General features: G+C 29.9%; 1 protein-coding gene across 1 annotated transcript; it reads left to right on the forward strand.

The window, feature by feature from the left end:
* The first annotated feature begins 1764 nt into the window (after window positions 1-1764).
* On the forward strand, window positions 1765-15407 carry ppl (glycine cleavage system H protein, mitochondrial). The gene is made up of 5 exons (XM_075373486.1): window positions 1765-2021; window positions 5733-5812; window positions 10590-10653; window positions 12245-12376; window positions 15119-15407. The coding sequence occupies exons 1-5, from the start codon at window positions 1874-1876 to the stop codon at window positions 15217-15219; spliced, it is 525 nt and encodes a 174-aa protein (XP_075229601.1). The 5' UTR covers window positions 1765-1873; the 3' UTR covers window positions 15220-15407.
* Window positions 15408-23292: the final 7885 nt, after the last annotated feature.

Below are 23292 nucleotides of genomic sequence, written 5' to 3' on the forward strand. Positions count from 1 at the left end.
CTGTACATGTTAGCAATTGTTCTTCTATCTCTGTATTTGAACCCTAATTTTTTTAAAATGCTGAACATTTTAGTCCAGTCTACGTTATCGAATGGCTTTTCTAGGTCTATAAATGTCAAGTATGTTGGTTTGTTTTTCTTTAATCTTTCTTCTACTATTAATCTGAGGCCTAAAATTGCTTCCCTTCTCCCTATACTTTTCCTGAAACCAAATTGGTCTTCTAACACTTCCTCCACTCTCCTCTCAATTCTTCTGTATAGAATTCTAGTTAAGATTTTTGATGCATGACTAGTTAAACTAATTGTTCTGTATTCTTCACATTTATCTGCCCCTCCTTTCTTTGGTATCATTACTATAACACTTTTTTTGAAGTCTGACAGAAATTCCCCTTTTTCATAAATATTACACACCAGTTTGTATAATCTATCAATCGCTTCCTCACCTGCACTGCACAGTAATTCTACAGGTATTCCGTCTATTCCAGGAGCCTTTCTGCCATTAAAATCTTTTAATGCTCTCTTAAATTCAGATCTCAGTATTGTTTCTCCCATTTCATCCTCCTCAACTTCCTCTTCTTCCTCTATAACACCATTTTCTAATTCATTTCCTCCGTATAACTCTTCAATATATTCCACCCATCTATCAACTTTACCTTTCGTATTATATATTGGTGTACCATCTTTGTTTGACACATTATTAGATTTTAATTTATGTACCCCAAAATTTTCCTTAACTTTCCTGTATGCTCCGTCTATTTTACCAATGTTCATTTCTCTTTCCACTTCTGAACACTTTTCTTTAATCCACTCTACCTTCGCCAGTTTGCACTTCCTGTTTATAGCATTTCTTAATTGTCGATAGTTCCTTTTACTTTCTTCATCACTAGCATTCTTATATTTTCGACGTTCATCCATCAGCTGCAATATATCGTCTGAAACCCAAGGTTTTCTACCATTTCTCTTTATTCCGCCTAAGTTTGCTTCTGCTGATTTAAGAATTTCCTTTTTTTAACATTCTCCCATTCTTCTTCTACATACATACTTATTACTTACCGTAATTTATAATAAATATACAGTATATTAATATTTCTATTGGATATTTTATTTTTAAAAAAAATTATCTACTAAATTTAGGGTTCGTCTTAAATTCAATGGAGTCTTAAATTGAAGAACTACGGTACTATATTCTACAGAATTTGTTTATTTATTATCATCACTCTGTAATACTTGTACTATTATTTCGTATAATATTTTTGCAATGCTGCGAACGTCAACACCGTAATATTACGGTAATACTTTTTAAATGTCGAAGTTCAATAGTTTTTTTGTTTACTAAATTTTAGATTTGTTATTATATTTTGTCAATTTTATACGTAAGTGGCGAGAAAAATGTATTTTTAAAGCTGAATTTTTATTACAAAAATATTTTTGTAATAATAGATATGTTAATTACTTACAATTTGGTTATATTCTAATTATTTTAATTCAAAATTGTATCGTCTTATCACTGAAAAAGATATGCAATCATGTCGGTTATTGCGTTGTACTATTCGACTTCAATAAAAAAATTGTGTTATTTATGATCAATCTTTGACCTCTCTGTTGGGGGCAGCATGTTTATTTCTTTAATTATTTAATCAAAATGATAATGCTCCCGTGCACGTCCTTTTTTATTATTATGAAATGACCGCAAACATGTTTCCCTTTGGATTGACCCGCGTGATAACTTCTTCGTAGGGGGGATTAGATAAACTTCATTGGTCAATTTTTGTCATAACATTTCATGGTGATCAAAGAGTAATCTATATGTTTCACGTGGTGTTACGCTGTATCGGAGGTTAGTTTAGTGATTGCTCTTGGTAAACTCGATAAATATGGTTTACTTTTGTAGGCAAATATTGCGTACTAATTTGATTACTCATGTATTCAATAATAGTTTTTCTTGTCAAACATTGAGGACGATTAGAAATAAAAATTTAGCTCAGTCTCAGTTCCTAAGGTGCCTTTCTTCAGAAGTACAGGGTTAGTTTTATTTTTACGTAAATTATTTTTTTATTGTGTAGTTGTATGATTTATGTTGTTTACAGGTTCTTTAATTTAAATAATCAATTCTGATAATTACTTATTTGTTTGGGATAAGTTGTTATTATATTGATGAAATCTCAATTTGAAGTTTTAACAAACTGTACATTACGGTAATTCATTTTTAAATTGTGTAGCTCATCGTCAGAGTTACTGAAAGTACTGTTGGATACCATCTTTTAAAAGAATTATAGTTTTCCTAAAGGCTATTTTAAAACAGTGTGCAGAGAATGAATATACTTGCTTAAGGTTTTTTGAAACCTTATTTAGGACTATACTTACGGAAAATTACTGCAGATGATAAATTACTTAATCAGAAACTCCTGTTTCCGATTTATAACTAATGTATTATTTTATTGTGATATATAAATATTTTCAAATTATAAGGTTATTATTTCCCAAAATAAATATTATCTTTTACCTGAAAATCAGAAGCAGGTTGGTCCTGTCAGTGTAGGCTATACTTAAGCCTCAAATATTTTTATTTTTTCTATTGTTTTATCTTTTGTATTAACCAAAAAATACCAAACCCAAAAAGTAATTAGGAATTAGTAATGGAAGCTGAATTGTAAAAGAAGGTAGAAAATTCCTAAAAGGTTGAATTCATCAAAGAAACAAAGTCTATATACACAGCATAACACCTTCAGTTTAATAAATGGATGTCTGAGCATTAGACAGCCAATGGATATTCTCTGACAAGCTGTATGATGTTAGATATCCAGAATATAAAATTGTCTATTCGTGGTTATATCCCAGGAACATACACAGGATAAGTATAGGATGTTATTGGGTTGATATTTATACTTCCTAATACATCCTCAATTATGCAGTTAACATGTTGCCAAACAAATATGTTATTTTTAAAAACATATATAAAGATTTGCTACAGAATTTTAACTGGCTTTTGAAGGATGTTGCAATGATATACCTCGTATTCTGAGAGAATGTCTCTGTTAACTATTCCAATTAGAATATTCGTCCATTTAATTTCTTTTAAAATTTCAGCTGCCCATCCAAGAATACATATTGAACATATGAGATAAGTTTCAGATGTCTCTAGACATAATGCTTTGTATCCAGTTTTTTTTTTTACCTTAGGTTTTTTAAGCTTATAAATAGAAAAAAAAATGATTTTTAGTAATTTTTTATTATTAATTAAAAGAATCATTCTATAAAAAAAAATGTTGGTAATTCTGAGCTATTACTTGATCATCTTCAATTTTGTTCATAATTTTAATAGAGTATGAAGCATAATTGATATGTTTAGTGTCAGGAAAATAGAAGATCTACTCTTAGATCTTAGAAACAAAGGTTTGGACAGTGGGTGATCCATGAAAGGTCAAAGCCTGCACCATGTTACCAGTATTCTAATCAATTAGCTATCAGTTTTGTAAGTTTTGGAGACCTGTTCAGATGCTAATCCTTTCTGCGGAGAGAGTTTTGGGATAAATTACCATGATATGGCAATACTTATAATAAATCTTGTAGGACATTTTCCAGAATTTTTGTTCAAACGAAAGTTTAGTCACTACAGTGAGAGAAACTACACCACATGTACCATGTTATGTGTCATGTGTATGACGATCTATCACCTTATGAAGAGTACTATAAGTTGTCATCTTCAATGGCTGACTCCTGACAACTGTTAAGGTTAGTTTATGGTTTATTCCTCTCTTCACGAAACTTTAACTTAATTCTAACTCTAGCCTTAATCTTAACCCTAATCTTTCTTCATAGAACTGATTAGCATTTGAACAGGCCACCATAACTCACAAAACTGATTGCTAATTGAGTAGAGTATTGAATAAAAACTGTGGACTTTGATCTTATACAACAGGTCACCTGCTTTCTGACATTTAGATCTTGTGTTTCCTTGATCCTAAGTATATCTACTGCAGTATATTAAAGTATGAATAAAATGAAGGTGATGAAGTTATCACTCAAAATTACTCCTTTTTTTTTTATTAATTTGTAAAAAAAAGTCATACTACCTAAAAATGAGTTTTTCTCTTATGTCTAGTGTAATATATCATAGTGCTACAATGTACAGTGACTGATATATATCAGGTTTAAGTGTTGGTAAATTTTGTTTAAAGGCAAAATTAAAAAAAAAAAATTATAGGCAGTAATTACATTCATTTCTTACTTTTTCAAATTACTGTGTAACACGAATAAAACATTATAAATTTAGATTACTTAAATTGATTTATCTAATTTTTTTCCCCTGTCAGTTATTTACATTTAAACATTTTTTTTTATGATTACAACATTTATGAATTTCCAAATATAGTAAATAAATTTGTTGGGTGTCTACATGAGTAAACAAAAAGAATAAATAAACATGTAATTGTATGAGAACAGAAACAAAATATTTACCAAAAAGATTGTTCACATAAACTTTTAACCAAGTGGTTGGGCCAATTTTTAGTCTGTGCAAGGATTTTTTTCACTATTACTTTCTTCACCGCTATTATTACTACTACTTTCCAATTCAGTGATGAAATAATGTCTATATATCTTTATACCAGTAGTCATACTCTGTTTTTCAGACTGTGACTACTCTGAATTGTTAATTTAAAGTCTTACCTGAACAAGATCAGCAGGCAAGGGTGTAAACCCGATTTTTAATGAAACCCCACAAGTAAAATGTAACAGGGTCAAATCTGGGGAGTGAGGTGGCCATGCAATTGGACCTTCATGACAGCTCACCAACCTGAGAATCGAGTATCAAGAAAATCTTAAACTTCTAGATGGTAGTGAGGTGGTGCCCCTCCTTGCTGATAGCAATGGCACCCATCTTGGTCATCATCATCTAACTGAGGAATTAGAAAATTTTGAAACATGTCCAGATAAATGATGCCATTTACAGTTGCCTCTGGAAGAAGAACAGGCCATACAGTCTCTGCTTTCACTAAAAATTTATCGTCTGAAATTCTATCCATCATTTCCGCACAACACTGCAACTGAGCAACTTTGTTGTCATCTATAATGTGTTGAACCACGGTTAGTTTGTATGGCTTCAATTGCAATCACTTACTTAATACACACTAAAAAGTTGTTTACTAGTCTCACACGATGCATGTCAATTGTTTGGCAGTTTCAGGGACACATGAGTGTCCTGGTGATTTTGTATGTTTTAACAGAACAATCTGTCTCAATGAAGATTTGGTGCCAAGAGTAAATCGTATGCCATCTAGGAGGTTCCCTACCATACTATCTTCAAAAATTATGTTGAATTGCAGTTGCTGACTACAAACCCATGAAACCAAAACACACAGAGACAGCATCAGTAAATATATCTGTTCTGCATCAGTAAATATATCCATTTTTAACAGTGCTGGTGGCTGATTTTGATACCAATGAACTATGCGAGTCAAAACTTGGTGTGTTTTGTTATGAAATGAGACCTCAATTGAATCTGTAAGTTATTTAAATAAGTAAAAATAGTTATTTAATAAATAAATCTTTATATCCTTTTGTGATCTTTTATATTGAGAATATATTGGAGGTAAATTTAAGACTTACATTGCATAAACACATGCTCCTAGATTATACTGTATTGGCAGGGCTATACTCGCATATATAGCTCCAGTTCCATTGATGACTGTATTAATGAACAGCTGATTTTTTATGTATAAATTTTTTTTTCAGGTAGACTATATACCAATAAACATGAATGGGTCTTAGTTCAGGGAGATGTAGGAGTTGTAGGAATCTCTCATTATGCCCAGGTATCATTTACTTTCTTTATCACGTAGGCGTAACACGTATGACTGTCATAAGATAAGTTAGTAATTGTAACTGTTACTATTTTTATGCCTACCTTGAAAGAACAGTGTCAATTGATTAAATATCAATTTGAAGGAATTATCATTCCACAATGAACAGTTTTTTCACAATGCATTGATTAGGTTGTTTAGAAGACTCCATTATTTTATAGTTTAAGTTGTTAATATATCCTGTTAACTGGAAATGATCTTCATTTTTCAAATGTGAAATAGTTGTTAATTTTTACATGACATTTAAATGAATTTTCTATAGAAAACAAGATAGTTTGTGTAGTTATTTAGCAGAATTTTCTGAACAGTTTTGTATTTATATGATGAAAAAAAATTGTGATAATTGAAGTAAGCATTGTATTCATCTATCCAGCATATTCAGTGATAGTGAATGTTGTTTTATTGATTACCGAGAGCTCTGCAGAACTATTTGTCCCTCTAGCATTTTCAGGAGACCGAACAGTTATATGGTATTATCAGGTTAACTGCTTGCAGTGTAGAAGGCAGGTGCTTTTAACCTATTTCCCATTCCAGTTACTTCCACTTTAGATCATTAAAAAATCATTAAATTTTTTAAATATGCTTGTTGTAGTCTGATTAATACTGCAAAATGTTCCTGTAGACTAATCCTTTATCTTAGTTTGTACGAAACAAAACAAAAAGCAGGCAGTACAGTTTTTGAACAGTTATTTGATGTAATTTTTTCCTATTTACCATCTTTTAATTTTTTTAAATTTAACTTTTCATTAGATACATAATTTATATTTTTTCTTTATTTTATGTGATTTTAATTTTAAACAGTTTGTTTCCAAACTTTGTTATGTGACGTTTATAATATTTGCTGATAAAAGAAGTTGTTACACCTTACAGTAAATATCCTGTATACAATCAAATACTTTAAAATTCTGAAACAGTACAGTTAATTAAATTTATAAGCCAGGATTCACATAAAAAAATCATTTGACACTAAATTAAAAACTCAGTAATAAGGTAGTGCTTGGTTAATTAATCATTCTTTCATCTTTTGGTAGACATGAGGATGAATCAAATTTAAACAGTAATTTTGCTATTCTACGCAGCAAGCAGTTCTAAGCTGTATGGTGGATTGGGGGATTAATGTTCGGTGTGTTAAGAGTGCAGGAACCAGCTTGGTTAGCTCCTCCGCTCTGTTCTGTCATCAGTACAGCCATGAGTGAGCAAGAAGTCCCGTTGTCTGTTGCACAACATATAATCATAAAGTTATTAATTAATGAAGGCATTAAACCCATGGAAACTTTAACTTGTTTAAAGGTACAGTTTGGGGACGCTACACTGTCCCAGAACTGAGTGTATATGTGGGCCAGACAATTTAAGGACAGGCAAGAAAGTTTAAAAAACAAAAGTCATAATTGGTGCCCAAGATCTTTAGAAAAATTAGTGCTCAATGGGTTCTGAGGTTGTTGACCAAAAACCAAAAACAGATCATGTTGGAGATCTGGAAGAGACTTCTGAATCGATTTGAGCAAGAAGGGGATGATTTTTTGAGACACATCGTTCGTGCTGCCTAGTGAAGGACAAAACTCATCTGTCAGCAGGAAAAGTTCTTATAATGATATTTTTTGATTCATTGGAGTCAAAGGGGAGTTTTTACTCATTGATTTTCTTCACAATCAGCAAACAGTGAATGCGGCTTACTATTGCTAGCTGCTACAGTCAACAAAAGCTGCCTACCAAAACAAAAGACGAGTATGTACATCAGAGATGTCATCCTGCTCTATGACAACACCAGGCCACACACTATAATTTTTACAAGGGATAAATTGGAAAAATGCACTGGGAAACCCTCAATCACCCTCCCTACAGACCAGATTTGTCTCCCCTGTGACTATTTTTTGTTTGCGCCCTTCAAAGAAACACTTGGAGAGAAACGATTTGAAAACAATGAAGACGTCAAGGAGCACATGCGCAGTTGTTTGACATCCTAAAACTTTTTATAAACAAGGAATATTCAAGCTTTCAAATTGCTGGCAAAAGTGTGTAGATCGTGCAGGATACTATATAGAGAAATGGTGAAATCATGAATTGTGTATGTTATTAATCAATAAATTGATTAAAAAAAATTACCGTTTATATTTGATTCACCCTCTTATATCTACTTATCATACTAGATATATACAAGGTAGGTACAAAAGGTTTCTTAAATTGCTCCATACATTTTAAAATAGCAATTATAATAACAAAATGTCTGTTTTTATGTTGTGCTACACTTTATGTAACTATATAGCCACATCACTTAGTTCCTGTTTATAACAATACTAAAGATGTTTATTTCATATCACATATCGCAGTAAAAATGTCAGTAATTTACAGTGCACGAACATCAAATTTCACTTAAAATATCATTATCAGAGATATTAATGTTGCTTGAATAAACATCTAAAGAAACAGCAGTTTGTGATTGGCATAAACATTTTAATAATGGTCGTGTTGAAGATGACGTTATTTATAGTGAGTGCAAATGAAGAAAATATTGAAATGTTGTTTGAAATAATAGAAGAAAAACTGCCAAGGAAATAATAATTTTAATGTCAGAAGCTACTGTAGTAATCCATAATGATCTGTATTTGAATGATGTTAGTCAGTACACATTGTTCCAAGAATGTTAGAGAAAGAAACTCGCATCACACTAGCAGGAGACATCATTATGACTGATAATGATCAAAATTTTCTGAGCAAGATGATTAGAGGAGATGATTTTTAACATTATAACAGAAGATTGTGTTTTTTTTTGTACAAACCACAGAGATTTCCAATTATGACAATGAAAATCAACAACGTCTGTGTGATTACAGAAGTTTGATTTTGATAGGAACAAAGGAAAAGTTGGATTTTTTTTTATTTGTAGGGTATAGGTATAGTTGTTCATTATGAATTCATTCCTGATGGGCAAATGAACAGGAAATGTACATTGATATCTTTTATTTTTTATGGATGCAATAAGAATATAAAGCTTTAAAAAATTGGATTCTTTTGCCCAAGTGATCCATATTTGTTAAATAGTAGTACATATGGCACTACACAATATAATAACTGGAGCATACTCTTCTACTAGCACCAATTGATTGTTTCTTGTTTCCTTGCTTGCAAAATGCTCTGAAGGGGAAAAGATACAAGATCACCGATGATATGATGGCCAAGTACAATGAAGGAACTGGAAACAATATTGTAAAATGGATTCCCGGGATGTTTCCAACCACCTTATAGATGTTGGTGAAAGTGTGTAGCAGCTGAAGGAAACTACTTCAAAGGAAGTGTACTATAAAACATTTTATGTAAGGAGCAGTTTTTTAAAAATAAACTAATTCTGGGAACTTTTTGAATCTATCTTGTAGTAGTGTAAAATATGTTAATTATATTATTGTATATGAAATACATGTATGTATAAATTTTAATTTGTGTTTATGGATTTGATTATTTTTATTAATTTTAATATTGTGGCAAGTCTAGTTCAGTTCAAACTAGCGGGCAGCAAGACCAGATTGTCAATGTGAATTGGGTTGTAAAAAGTATCTATTCTTTCTACTATGTTGATTGGGAGCTGGCTAATCTTAATATTGATCACAGCTTTTATTAGTGTGCTACACTAAGTCTAAGAGAGAAGCTTCAAACTATTCAGTTATTAAAAAAAAAAACAGCTCAGAAGATAGCCTCCTAGGATTATTTATTAAAATTCTAACCATTCTCTTCTGAAATTTAAGGATTTTTTTGGTCCTGATTGAATTGCCTGAGTAATTAACTAAAAATTGTAAATTAAGTCGTGAGAATATGGACAATGGTAGATTTCTTCAAAATTCTAAATTTATATGAATTATAATCTGAATTTAATGCTCTTGTCACATGGTGTGTTGATTCTGTTTTAGTCATACATAAAACTATCTTTTAATTGATAATTAAACTTTTATCTTTAATTGATAATTGATTTCAATTTCTTGAGTAGTAAGTTTAGAGTCTACCTACCTGAAGTCTCCATTAAAAAGAAGTTATGGAAAATCATTCATATTAAGAGTCTGTCTTTAGAAGAATTAATATACTAACAGTACCTACTTGTATTACATCTATGAATTTGTAAACTGTATCAAGAACTTAGAACATTATAGCATTAAAAATATTACAGACTGTTTTCAATATCATAGACTTTGCTTCAGAGAAAGTTTAAATATATGTTTTTTCCTGTAATTTAAGAAATTACTGGATAAATTTAAAACATATTTAATCCAGTTTTGTTTTTTGTTTTTTTTACGAAAGAGAATGATTTTATAGATGGCTGTAATAGTGTTTGGACATGGCAGTAGTAATTGATATTACTCATTTCGCATGTTTCACTTAGTTTTGTTTGGAATTTATGGTTTTGCTTTCCTGCCTACATTAAACAGGTAATCTGACATGTCTTGTGCCCCATTAGGTGGTCGCTGGGATTCAAAAATGAAATGAAAGCAAAATAGAAATGAGAAAATGTTTCCTCTTCGTAGTGTGTAAGAAAAAGATATATTTTGTTATTCTGATTTTTTAACAGTAAAATTTTAATTAGGCTGAAGCTATAAGTATTTGTTTGAATGAAAGTTATATAACTTTTTTTTCTTGTGTTGTACTTAATCATTAGAGTACGGGGTTCAGTGTTTTTATTCAGTTTTTTTCATTTAGTGTTCTAATTATTGATTTATTTTTTTTATTGTAGTGCTTTGTGTTTTAGGATTCTCTTGGTGATGTTGTTTATGCCCAGCTTCCAGAAATTGGAACTATTATTAACAAAGAAGGTAAGTTATTATATTCATTTAAATTTTTATTCTTGTACATTTTGCATATAAGTATCGAAGATAATTCTTAGAAGAATTATTTGTGTATTTTAGTTATGTATTTTCATGCAGTGGTTTTTCTCACAAGTAATGACTTGAGTTAGTGCTAGATTATAAGTAGCGCTCGGTCTACTTTTATCTTAAACATTTGTACATTTCAAATGAAGTCACCAATTCTTAAGGAATTTATTTATTTATCTATTTTTTACCAGTTATTTAAGTAAATTATTTCTCAGTGAAAAATGTGATTCATACATTTTTCATGTTGAAAAATTATCTGTTAGATCCTTCGACTTGTAAATAGTGAACATAAAAGAGGAAATTATATCTTCAAAAGGCTTGTTATTGTTACTTAAGGTTGTCTCAGTTTACTAATATTTTAGTTGGAATTCTTTTGCATAAAAATATTAAAATACCTCTAATGTCTGCAAAAAAAACTTTGAACTGGCTGACTGATTGAAATTCAAGTGGCTGATTATTGGAACTGGATTATTGGACTCCAAAATTGTGTGAAAATGTTTTTTTTTTAAATTATGAAATTGATACTAACAAATCAGGATTTTCCGCTAGTGATCGTTGGTATGTTCTGTTGCCTACCTTTTGGTTAGAGTTCATTATTTTATGAAGAAAAATGATCACATAAATAAAGAATATGTAAAAAAAATTTTTAAATACCACTCTTAAATTAAATGCGCTAAAAGATAAAAAATAATTTTAGGACGGTATCTCAGAATGGATTTGACTACAAGCTTTGATGGTGATATGTAAACTTATGTGAAAGTCATAGCTTCAAATTAAAAATTTGATGATTTTGCCAATTTTTTCTTATGCGTGTTTGCAGCCCACTCTTTAGGCCATTCATCATGAAATATATATATATATATGGTATATCAATATATAACAAATATACACCTGACCACTACAAGACATGAATCCAGATCTTCCGTAATCGGTACATTCTGGTGTTAAGCTAAGGGGGACACATACAAATGCTGTTTAGTAGTGTAGGGTATATATTTTTATACTCATTGTGCCAACATGCTCTTACCACTTAGCTCTAATGAAGAAAACTGTATGTAGCACCTCTCAACTTCTGTGATCTCTAAAACTGGCATAGCATTTGTTATTGAGAATTTATTGCACAATATGATCAATAAGTGTGATAAATAAAGTCGTAAGGAATGAAGCATACTTGCCCACTAGGACCTGAAATCTGGTTCTTAAAATAAAAAATAAATGCTTCAGTTTCAGAATTTACGTTATAGGAAAAAAATTATAATTTTTTAATGCTTATTAATTTTTACCCCTAGTTTTTTCATTCAGTATTTAATTAGTAGTTCTTTTGTTAATTCTTTTGTATTTTTAACTGTATTTTGTATTGGAAGTATTTTGGTTAAGATTTTTTTCCTTTATGAACCCTGCTATTACACCTCTGTATGATAATTTTAATGTAATTTAGTAGTGTAATTTAATTTAATAATAATGTAATGTAATTTAGTATATTTCAGATTGTTATTGATGATTTTTCTTCTTTTTTTTCTTTATCAAATAGATGAAATTGGGGCACTGGAAAGTGTGAAGGCTGCCAGTGAATTGTATTCACCAGTTAGTGGTAAAGTTGTTGAAAAAAACAAAGATGTTGAAGAGACACCAGCACTTATTAACCAGTCTTGTTATGAGAAAGGTAGTTAGCATTAATTGTTATTACTGTATGTAGTTACTAAATTATATTAAAGGTAGAAAAGTTTTATACTTAAAGGTGTAAATTTATACAGTTACTGAGTCTGTAATTGGTAGAATTGTAAAGAAGTAGAAGCTTAAATAGAGGGCATGTTGTATTTTACACCATAATTTTTGCATAATGATATTTTGATTCGCTCACAGTCATTTTCTGTTTACAATAACTACATGAATTTTCTTTGATTAATTTTTAATTTGTGAAAATCAGATAATCCATTCTGCAGATTTTTTAAATTTAATAAGACATTTTATAATTAAATTTTTTTTTGTGGGGACAAATGATTAATGTAAATTGTATAGCAAACCGTACAACCGATTTTCCAGTAAGAGCTACCAGATGTTTGGTTATAACTGCCAGTTGTTTGATTTATGGATTCTATCTTTCGTTGAACATAATTTTACTCATGAAGTAGTCCATGCAAAACAGTATGCCCAGATTTTTAAAATGTAGAATTCTGTGTTGTATAAAAAACATATTTTACAAACTATATGATTTTTTCTGCACAATTGCTCAACTAAGAATACAATTTGCAGTGTAGTACATAAATTTGAACAAACTGAGTCTGGAAAAGCTCTACAGATGTCTACAGTGTGCCAGATCATCATATTCTACTGAGAATATTGCCCCCATTTTGAAAATCCAGAATTCAAAATTTCCATTAGTTTTGGATTCTAGATAGTTTGCCTACTTTCATCCATTTGCAGTAATTAGGCATTGCCAAGGTCATCACTCGCCACGCTTACAAGGAAAGATTTGGCTTTACATTTGTATAAGATCAAGTTGACTCAGGAATTTGACGCAAATAGATTGTAGGCAGCATTGAATGTTTGCTGATTTTGTGTCTGAATACATAGCAGTTGACAAAGATGTGTGCAAGAAATCATTTTCATTGATGAACTCCATTTTCAGCTCTTGTGTGCATTAAGCAAAATTGTTGAATCTGGTGGGGTAATAAAAATCTAAGACATTTCATTAATTCTTTTTACACATGAGTAATTCATTTGCAACATGTCAGGGTTTAATGTATTTAATAGCCTGGAGGTACTGGGCCATAAGTTTTTTTCTAAATCAATACAGCTGAGTGCTTACGACTGCTAAATGTTATTGCATGATGAAACAGTTTTTGTGGTCAAAATTGATTAATATGGATTCAGACATGTGGTTCCATTAAGGCTTGCAATACCATTTGTTCAATGAAATTATTAATTAATTGCATACAATATGTATGACTTGTATCAATGGCAGAATTCTTTCACAAAACAGTGATGTAAATAGCCCTCCAAGATTGTGCAGTTTGACCTTGACGTGGATTATTTTTTTGGGGGTTATGTGAAAAGTAAGTATAAACCAACAGTGCACAAAGTATTCATGAGCCCGAAGACTGAATTCATGACATTAAAAAAAAAAAATTATGCTCCGTTGTTTTAAAAATTTTGGTAAATGTGAAAAAATTACCTTGCCAGTTTTTCAAAATTACGAGAAATTTTTAGGATTATGATAGTTTTTTTACACAATTGATAAATGGTCATTTTATTTTTGTATGTAAAAACGTGTGTAAAACTAATCCAAAGGTTAGAAAGTGTTTTATTTGTGGATGAAATAAGAGTTCACCTCTAAATTTTATGTGCAATGTATTTATAAAAAAAACATCTTTCGTACATTGTTACTATTGGGCTGAACTGCTGTTGCATTATGCAAAAATGTTTCCAAAATGTTTAAGGAGAACCATTCTTTCTATTTCTTCCCATTTATATCTTGCTGCAAGGGTATAGTAAGTTATTGATTGCTTATTGTTACAAGTGCTTGTCCTTGCATTATGCTTTACATATTGTACTGAAAATAGAATCTGTTTTATTATTTAGTTTGCTTTATAATAAAAGTTCTTTATAATGATCTTGTAAAGCACCTCAACGTTTGGGTGCCGCATGGCCTGACTCCGAAAAATTTATTCAATCGAATATCTATTTGTGAATTTCTACTGAAACATAATGAAATCAAACCATTTCTGAAGCAGTTGATCATGAGTGATGAAAAGTAGATAGATAACTTATGACAACAATGTTCGAAAAAGATCGTGGTTGAGGTGAGGAGAAGCTCCAATTTGTGGCAAAGCCCACGCTGATGCCGAGGAAAGTTATGCTGTGTGTTTGAGGGGATTGTCGCAAGGAAATTGGTGCCTGGGCGTGGCACTATCAGACTATCATTTGTTTCAGACTGTGGAAAACTCCTAGAATGGTGTTAAGTTAGTTTCAAAAGAGGCCTGTGTAAACAACGTGTCACAATTTTTTGACCAGAAACCACAGAAATTCTATATAGCAATGGGATTATGGTATTGCCAGGAAAAAGTGGCAGCAAGTCATAAAAAAGGTCATAATGTTTTTTTCCCAATAACATAAATTTATTCTCAATTTTGGCCTCCAAAGGCTCAATACTTAGACAACCTGATATTTTAATTTGTTTTATTTGAAGCTTTTTTTATTGTGTGGCAATAAATGCTTTATTAAATGTCATTAAATAAAAAAGAGGATAATATTGTTTTTCATTTTAATTAAAAATATTAGTAGTGATCATTTTCAGCTTATGATTCATTGTTAACCATATTAGGAAATTTATTTAGATTGTATTTGCTTCTGTTAAACAAAATATCATAGTATTGTATTAATTATTGTTTTTAACATGTTTTAGGTTGGCTTTTTAAAGTACAAATAAAAAATGGAGATGAAATTAAAGACTTAATGAATGAAGAACAGTATAAAGAATTTTTAAAAACTGATCCTAGTCACTAATTGTATCTATATATATGTTGTAAATGTTCATAAGAATTAAGTGAATTAATTTTTTATTTATTCAATTTTTCATTGTAAATAACAAGTATATCATTAAGTAATTAATCAATGCTGTTGAATTTGTAAATTTTATGGTTTTAATGAATTCTCATGTAACTTTTTTAAATAATATTTTGATATGGTAGGAATCTTTTGTGTGTATTTTTATTTTCTGCGTTTGTTTCTTTGGCAACATAGCAGCAGGAATCCATTAGAATGTATGTTAAATGTATTTGCCTCTTGAAAAATTGTGAAGTGCATCACATATTTGAGTCTACCTTCTTTTACTTTATATGATTATATTAGTCATATTTCATAATTGTTAATCCTCTCAATTGACTTGTGATGGATGATTGCTGTAGCCAGCACACCTGTCATTTCCCTTGTGTATATATATATATATATATATATATAAATAATTTTAATGTGCTTAAGTATTTATTAAAGCTTAAATTTTATGTGCTTAATAATGTTTAAATATTTCTTTTCTGGAAATGCATTTTTGAACGTATATATTTGGTTATTAATGTTCATAATGGTTATTAATGTAAAATTACATTACTATATTCCATTTGTTACATAAACTGGATTTTTTTCTAATATTTCTTGGTCTATAAATATATTTTATGGAGTACAAAAAATATATTTCTTGTTCCTCTTTTTTCAGCTCTAGACCATTAAGAATAGATTAAAAGAATTTCAGAATGTAAGATAAAAGTACAATTTGTTGAACAATTTAATAATAATCAATCAGTACTTATATAAATTAGTTTACATTTGTTTTTATCTTAAAAAAATAATTATTATAGCAAGTAGGCTAGGTTTCATTATTAGTAAATTATTAGTAAATATATACTTTATATTTATATAGATTATTTGTAAATATGCTATAATGCTAAATTTTTACATGCTTTCTAAGCAAAAATGCACTTTTTCAAAATAATTTTCTTAAAATTGTGGTAATATTCATTAGAATAGTATTGTAATTTCACGTAAAATTATTCACTGTAATCTCTCCGTTCCTTTTTTAAAAATAAATTGTAGAAAAATGTTTACATTATAAAACACATCAAAAAGCGTTTAGTGTGACAAATTAATTGCAATATTTTGGTTAATATATTCTAGTTGAAAAAATCAGCCATGTGCTCCAAAATTTATTGTATCCAGTATTTAGACCTTTATAATCATATTGTAATTTTTCATTTAGATGAAAATTGCCGAAGAGGTTCCCTTTAATTAAAATCATTTAAATTTATTAAATTTCTTCTAGTAACATTTTGTATGATACCATGCTACATAATTTTGTGTTGATTGCACTTATACTGCCATAAAGACCCTTCTACAACAGCTTATCATTCTTATTGAAAAGAAATTTTCAATTTCTTTAAAGGAAAATATGAAGAACTACAAATATTTCTATGCATTACTTGGGTGTAATTCTAATCCCTAATTTTTTGTTCCAGATCATTAAAATCAATTCTACCATGTTTATGTAGCCCTTGTTTGACATCATTTCAGTAATAACGTATTTGTTTTAAATTTTCCTGTTTATTTTTACTACTGTCTGAACTCAGATTAAGACATTTTATTCTGTTATATACAGGTATGATATGAAATTATAATGCTGGAACTGCACTACTTCTCTCCATTCAGTAATTTAAAGGGAAAAGAGAGAAAGATCACTAGCTCCTTAACTTGAAGGTTATCAATTTCAGTAGATTTAGCAGACTTATTCAGTAAAATAAATATAGCTGTATAAGTTTCATGACAAATTCTTCCAGTGATTAAGGGTAGTGTTTTTTTTTAAATGATCATTAACTAAATTCTTAATAGCTTATTAGCCTAAGGACTCTGAGGAAATCCTTCACTTAGAATTCTTTCCTTTGGTGTTCTAAGGAATGAGTTTATTCAACCTTAAATGAAGTTTTGTGATTGGCATTTTATCCTTAACTTCACTTCTTTTATTTTTAGGATGCTACACCCTGTGAAATTCCTTGTCTTGTGTATCCATCAGTTTGTATGGAATATAGTTTACAGCCCGAAAAACATATTTAAAATATTTTAATATTATTATTCCAGCTAAAAATTAGATAGAGAAAACTAAAAATTTTTATCCTTCTAGATGCTTATACCATTAATTAATAATTTGATAAGAAAATGTTTAATGACTTATTGATATCCCAATTCTTTCATTTTAAATAATAAATGGTCATTGTAAATGAAAATTATGTGGGTTAATACAATTTGAATGAATCAGTCTTGTCAAATAAAATTGAATATGATAAATTTACGGCAGAATCTTGCTGATAAATTTTTAAAGTAGGGTTCATTTTGAAATAAAAACAAAACTGAAAAACATAAACAAACAGGAATATGTAGAGGGTAAAAACATTGAAAAATTATAAACTCAATCGATCTTTAATGTAAAAATAAGGTAAACTTAGAAAAAGCTGACAATGAATTGCAATTTCAATCATTTTAAGCTCTTTTTGTATTTTTATGATAAAATAATTCCTTTTTATTGAAAAAATAACCAAAATTATGACAAGATATGTATTTCTAATTTTATGATAAACGGTTAAATAAATTTAGTTTTTTGAACATGGCACTGGAAAAATCCATATATACAATAATAATAACAAATTAATAAATGAACAAGTTAAGTTCGATGATGATATTTTGTAAGCAGATAATTAACAATAATAATTAAGTGGGCTAAACTGATTCCTGATTCATGCTGATGATATAGTAATTCTAGCCGAGAGTAAAAAGGATTTAGAAGAAACAATGAACGGCATAGATGAAGTCCTACGCAAAAACTATCGCATGAAAATAAACAAGAACAAAACAAAAGTAATGAAATGAGGTAGAAATAACAAAGATGGACCACTGAATGTGAAAATAGGAGGTGAAAAGATTATGGAGGTAGAAGAATTTTGTTATTTGGGAAGTAGAATTACTAAAGATGGACGAAGCAGGAGCGATATAAAATGCCGAATAGCACAAGCTAAACGAGCCTTCAGTAAGAAATATAATTTGTTTACATCAAAAATTAATTTAAATGTCAGGAAAAGATTTTTGAAAGTGTATGTTTGGAGTGTCGCTTTATATGGAAGTGAAACTTGGACGATCGGAGTATCTGAGAAGAAAAGGTTAGAAGCTTTTGAAATACGGTGCTATAGGAGAATGTTAAAAATCAGACGGGTGGATAAAGTGACAAATGAAGAGGTATTGCGGCAAATAGATGAAGAAAGAAGCATTTGGAAAAATATAGTTAAAAGAAGAGACAGACTTATAGGCCACATACTAAGGCATCCTGGAATAGTCGCTTTAATATTGGAAGGACAGCTAGAAGAGAAAAACTGTGTGGCAGGCCACGTTTGGAATATGTAAAACAAATTATTAGGGATGTAGGATGTAGAGGGTATACTGAAATGAAACGACTAGCACTAGATAGGGAATCTTGAAGAGCTGCATCAAACCAGTCAAATGACTGAAGACAAAAAAAAAACTGATTTCACAATTTACAGAGCTCATAACCAATGAGAAACTATTACTATATGGATGTAGTCACTTAGACTTAAAACTTTAACTTTTGACGAATTTTAACAAAGTGACAATCAGTTGTTATGTAGATAATTTAATTATCTAAGATTATTGTTTTATATATGTTACTCATAATTATCCTCTTGAAGATGGCAGAATAGCCGAAAGCACTCGAGAAATCAAACTTGAATTTGGTAAGCTGTTTTAAAATTATATGTAATAGTTAAATAAATAAATACAAAAAACCTGATTACTGTATTTCTGTACTTGTGGAGGACTTAATGAAAGTTGAATGGTGAGACTAATTTGTGTTCTTGAAAAATGAAAAAGATTTTTCAGTTTGGAGACTCCAAACTTAAGGACATTTGGTTAAATTAATTTTTAAGAAAGTAATCCTTCGGTGTATTAAATTTAAAAATACAAAGATACAACCCGAATTCTTATTAAAGTTTTATTTTTGTAGGAGGGGGAACATTTTTGGCTAATCTTTTACGCAAGAAATACAGGGTGATTCAAAGAAACGGGAAATTAAAAAAATTAAATAACGTTAATGAAACTTTTTTTTAGAAAATGAATTTTATTTCATGTAATTGTACAAATGTTGCCATTTTAGTTTATTTTTTAATGATGACATCTTGCAGGTGACCTCTATTACATAAACACTCACGAAGTCTAAGGGCCTATAACACCGTAAGATGACATAGCACACCACACGGTCAGTTTCTGCCTGTGCAACGGACGCTGGTGTAGTTGCGTAGGATTTTCTTGTGCCCAGTATCTGAAATTTTGCTTGTTAACAAATCCACTGAGGTGGAAATGCGCCTCGTCTGACCTCCACAGTTCATCAGCAAACTCTTTGTTAATATTTATCTTCTGAAGCATTACATTACAGAATTGTGCTCGCACAATGGTATCGTTCGGTTTCAGTCCCTGGACGATCTGCAACTTGTATGGATGGAATTGCAAGTCCTTCACTAACATTCTTCGAACACTTGAACTATGCAATTGTAAAGATGCCGAGAGATGACGGATTGACCGATGTGGACTTCGTGTGACAGCATTTTGTAAATCTTGAACATTCTGTGGTGTACGGACGGTTCACTGACGGCCTGGAGGTTTCTTTTTCATTGTCGAACCAGTTTCCTCAAAATTAGATATCCATGTTTTAATTATATGTGCTGATGGAACACTGTCGTGCCGTCCCAGATTAAAATGACGGCGAAATTCTCTACACGCTCCCTCCACAGTGTCATTGTTTTTGTAAAACGCTTTGATAGCAAATGCACGTTGCACACCACTCCAAGGATCCATGACAACTAAATGGCAGATTAGGTTAGAGAGGCTGGCGCCACTTATCAAGTGGCACCAATCGCCCACGGCTACCAACACAACTTTCAAAATTTCCCGTTTCTTTGAATCACCCTGTACTAGAGGAAGGGGTCTCAAAAAATTAAGATTTTAAATGCAATGCGTAATTTGTGAGATGGATTTAAATTTAAAATAAGTTTTAAAAATGAAAAAATATTTTTGTTAGCACAGATATTGGAATGGGATGGGCAAAAACATTTTTCTGTGGTTCGAAGGCCCATTGATATAAAAAATATAAATGAAAAAACTACCATTTTCTGAAGCAAAATTTATGCAAAGAAAGAAAAAAATTGGCATTTTTTGGGGAAGGGAGGAAAATAAAAATGTTAAGTAATTTGTGATCTTGATAAAACGCTTCAACTTCAGTAAGAAAATTTTTTACTAAAGTGTCCCAGTAAAGATTTGAAATTTTATTTCATTCAAAACACCCTCACCCCTTTTTCCAATCTTTGCAAAAGTTTAATACATTCTCTTCCCTCCTGAAGAAAATAACCATCTACCAAGTTTGAAGAAAATCTGTCATTGGAGTCACAGTACATACCACAAATGTTCTGACAAAAAGTTTTTTCGGACTTAATAGCATTGGAATAAAAGTTTTTTTGCAGATTTTTTACAGTTTATTTAAATCTACGTTTTTGTTAAATTTTCTTCAAAAACTTATTGCATAAAAACTTAAATTTTTTCCAATCTATATAATTTCATGTTAGTGTAGTGGTATATATCACTAGCCATTAAAGTAGAAATTAAGAATAATTCACATAGGCTTTCTGGAATGAGTATTTATAATTTCTACTCTGGGTAAAGTTATAATATAAACATTAATCTCATTTATTTATTCAAATAAAGTAATCAGTTTATTTTCTTTTTAATTTCCCAGTATGTGTAAAGAACATTAATACTTAATTATCAATCTAATTCAGATATGACACATCCACTGTAATCAATAATAATGTTAGATTGCATTTTTCTTTTTATTGAAAAAAGTAACGAAAATTACTAATAGTTTTCTTCAAAAAAAGAAACTAAATGCTGATAAATATGTTTCAAAAATTAAATTGGCTCCAATCTTGTCTAGTTATATTTTGATGCTCCTTGATGCAGCTTATTAGTCAGTGCTGTTTTAAAATAAAATTTATTAAAACTGTTTCATGGTAAAGGTAAAGCCTGTCCAGCCCTGTTTACATCAGTCAAATTGAGATTGGCTTTGTTCAGCTGGTTGAATTTTCATCAGCCGTTTGGCATCTTATAATTGCTTTGTTTGGCCGTCAACTACACCAGAATCATCATAGTTGCCTTCAGATTCTGACAGTAATTCAAATATTAGTGATAAAATACAGTAAAGAATTTTATTTTTTTAAATTAAAATGTACTTTTTCAAAAGATTTTGAAAAAATTGTAAAATGTTTTACTTATTGTTATTTATTATGAACCTTTTTTTTCTTCATTTTACAGCAGAAAAATGTCAGGTGTGTGTGATTTAGTGCATATGAATTCATAAGAGGTGATAAAATTAAAAATTTTAAAAAACCCACAAAGCCATTTTGAAGGAATATATCTACTGTAATGCCCCCTAGCAGCTTATAACTAAAAATAAAGACCTGCTCTGAGATGATACCTATGTATTGCAAAAATTGGCCCAGCTGTCTTAGAGAAACACATCTACTGCCCCTTGGTGGCCTATAACCGTAAAGCATGTCTAAGATCCTGCTCTGAAGTGATACTTATGTAATGTAAAAAATCGCATTGAAATGGCATTAGTTATCCCAAATGAATATACCCGTTCAGTACTTTCTGGTGGCCTATAACCATAAAACATGTCTATGAAACTGCTCTGAACAGAATCTATGTAATGCAAAAAACCGCATCAAAATCAGTCCAGTAGTTTTAGAGGAAAACAATAATAGACTTACACACACACAACCTCTTACCCCAAACGCATATACCATCTCCATTCTGTCATGACTAAATATGACTAAAATTTCTGCATTATAATTATTTTGTAATTTATTAATGTTGCACAGTGGCAAGATTATAATTATATGAATGGTTTTTACATGTATCTTAAAAATATTACTAATTGGTTTTCTGATTGAGTAGTACAGCAATGATTTATTTTTTTGCATTAATTCATCATCAGATATATTATAGTCATCATATTTTACATCATGTAATTTTTTGTAATTAAGAAATTGTTGGGACTCATTCAAAAATTATCAAATTTTGTTGAATTGTTCATTAAATCTGGAAGCAATGGAATGTCACATGATATGAACACATCTTATAATAAGCCTTCATTGAGAGCTGTGCAACAAATATCATCATAAGTGGTACTTATTTTCATTGGGTTCCAGAGTTAAGGCAAAATAAAATTTTAATTAATGAAATATTTGGATCTTACAAGGAGAAGGCACATCGATTTGAATCGGACTTCATTTCTTGTTTTTATTAAAATTGTTTAAATTTAAATAAATTGATTTATTAACAATTATTAATCAGATTAAAACAATTTTTTTACAATAAATTATTCAATATTAATAATAAAAAATATATAAGTTATTAGTGAAATAAAATTTTATTTTATTTTAAAAATGTGTATATGCAATTTAATAGAAATTATTACATATGTGTGTGTATGTAGTAGATTTGGTGAAACATCTGATTATTTATTATTAATTGAGAATTATAATTTAGAATCGTATTATTTTTAGATTTTCTAGTTAATTTTATCTACATTAAAGTTAACTACAGAGTGACAAAAATAGACCCTCACAAGAACAACATAAATGGTAAAAAAATTTTATCTTTTAGTTCATTACTCCTCTGACACTGATGAACAATATTCTCCCTAAGTCGGAGTTGATCAACACTTTGTTTTTGTTGCCAATCATTTAATCGCTCTGGTTTAATAAAATTCTTCTGATCTTAATTTTTGTACACGTTCTCTAGTTTCCAAATTTTCTATCTTTATATTCATCATGCTCTCTTAATCTTTTTATTATTTCCTTGTTATTAACATTTTCTTCCTCTTCATATTCATCTTGTCATTTTTTGGGATATATTTCTTCATGTTATGTTTCATTTTCCTGTATGATTATTTTTTTTTCATTTTTGATTATTCAA

The sequence above is a fragment of the Lycorma delicatula genome, chromosome 8 (genome assembly GCF_047948215.1).
Source record: "Lycorma delicatula isolate Av1 chromosome 8, ASM4794821v1, whole genome shotgun sequence".
Lineage (NCBI taxonomy): Eukaryota > Metazoa > Arthropoda > Insecta > Hemiptera > Fulgoridae > Lycorma > Lycorma delicatula.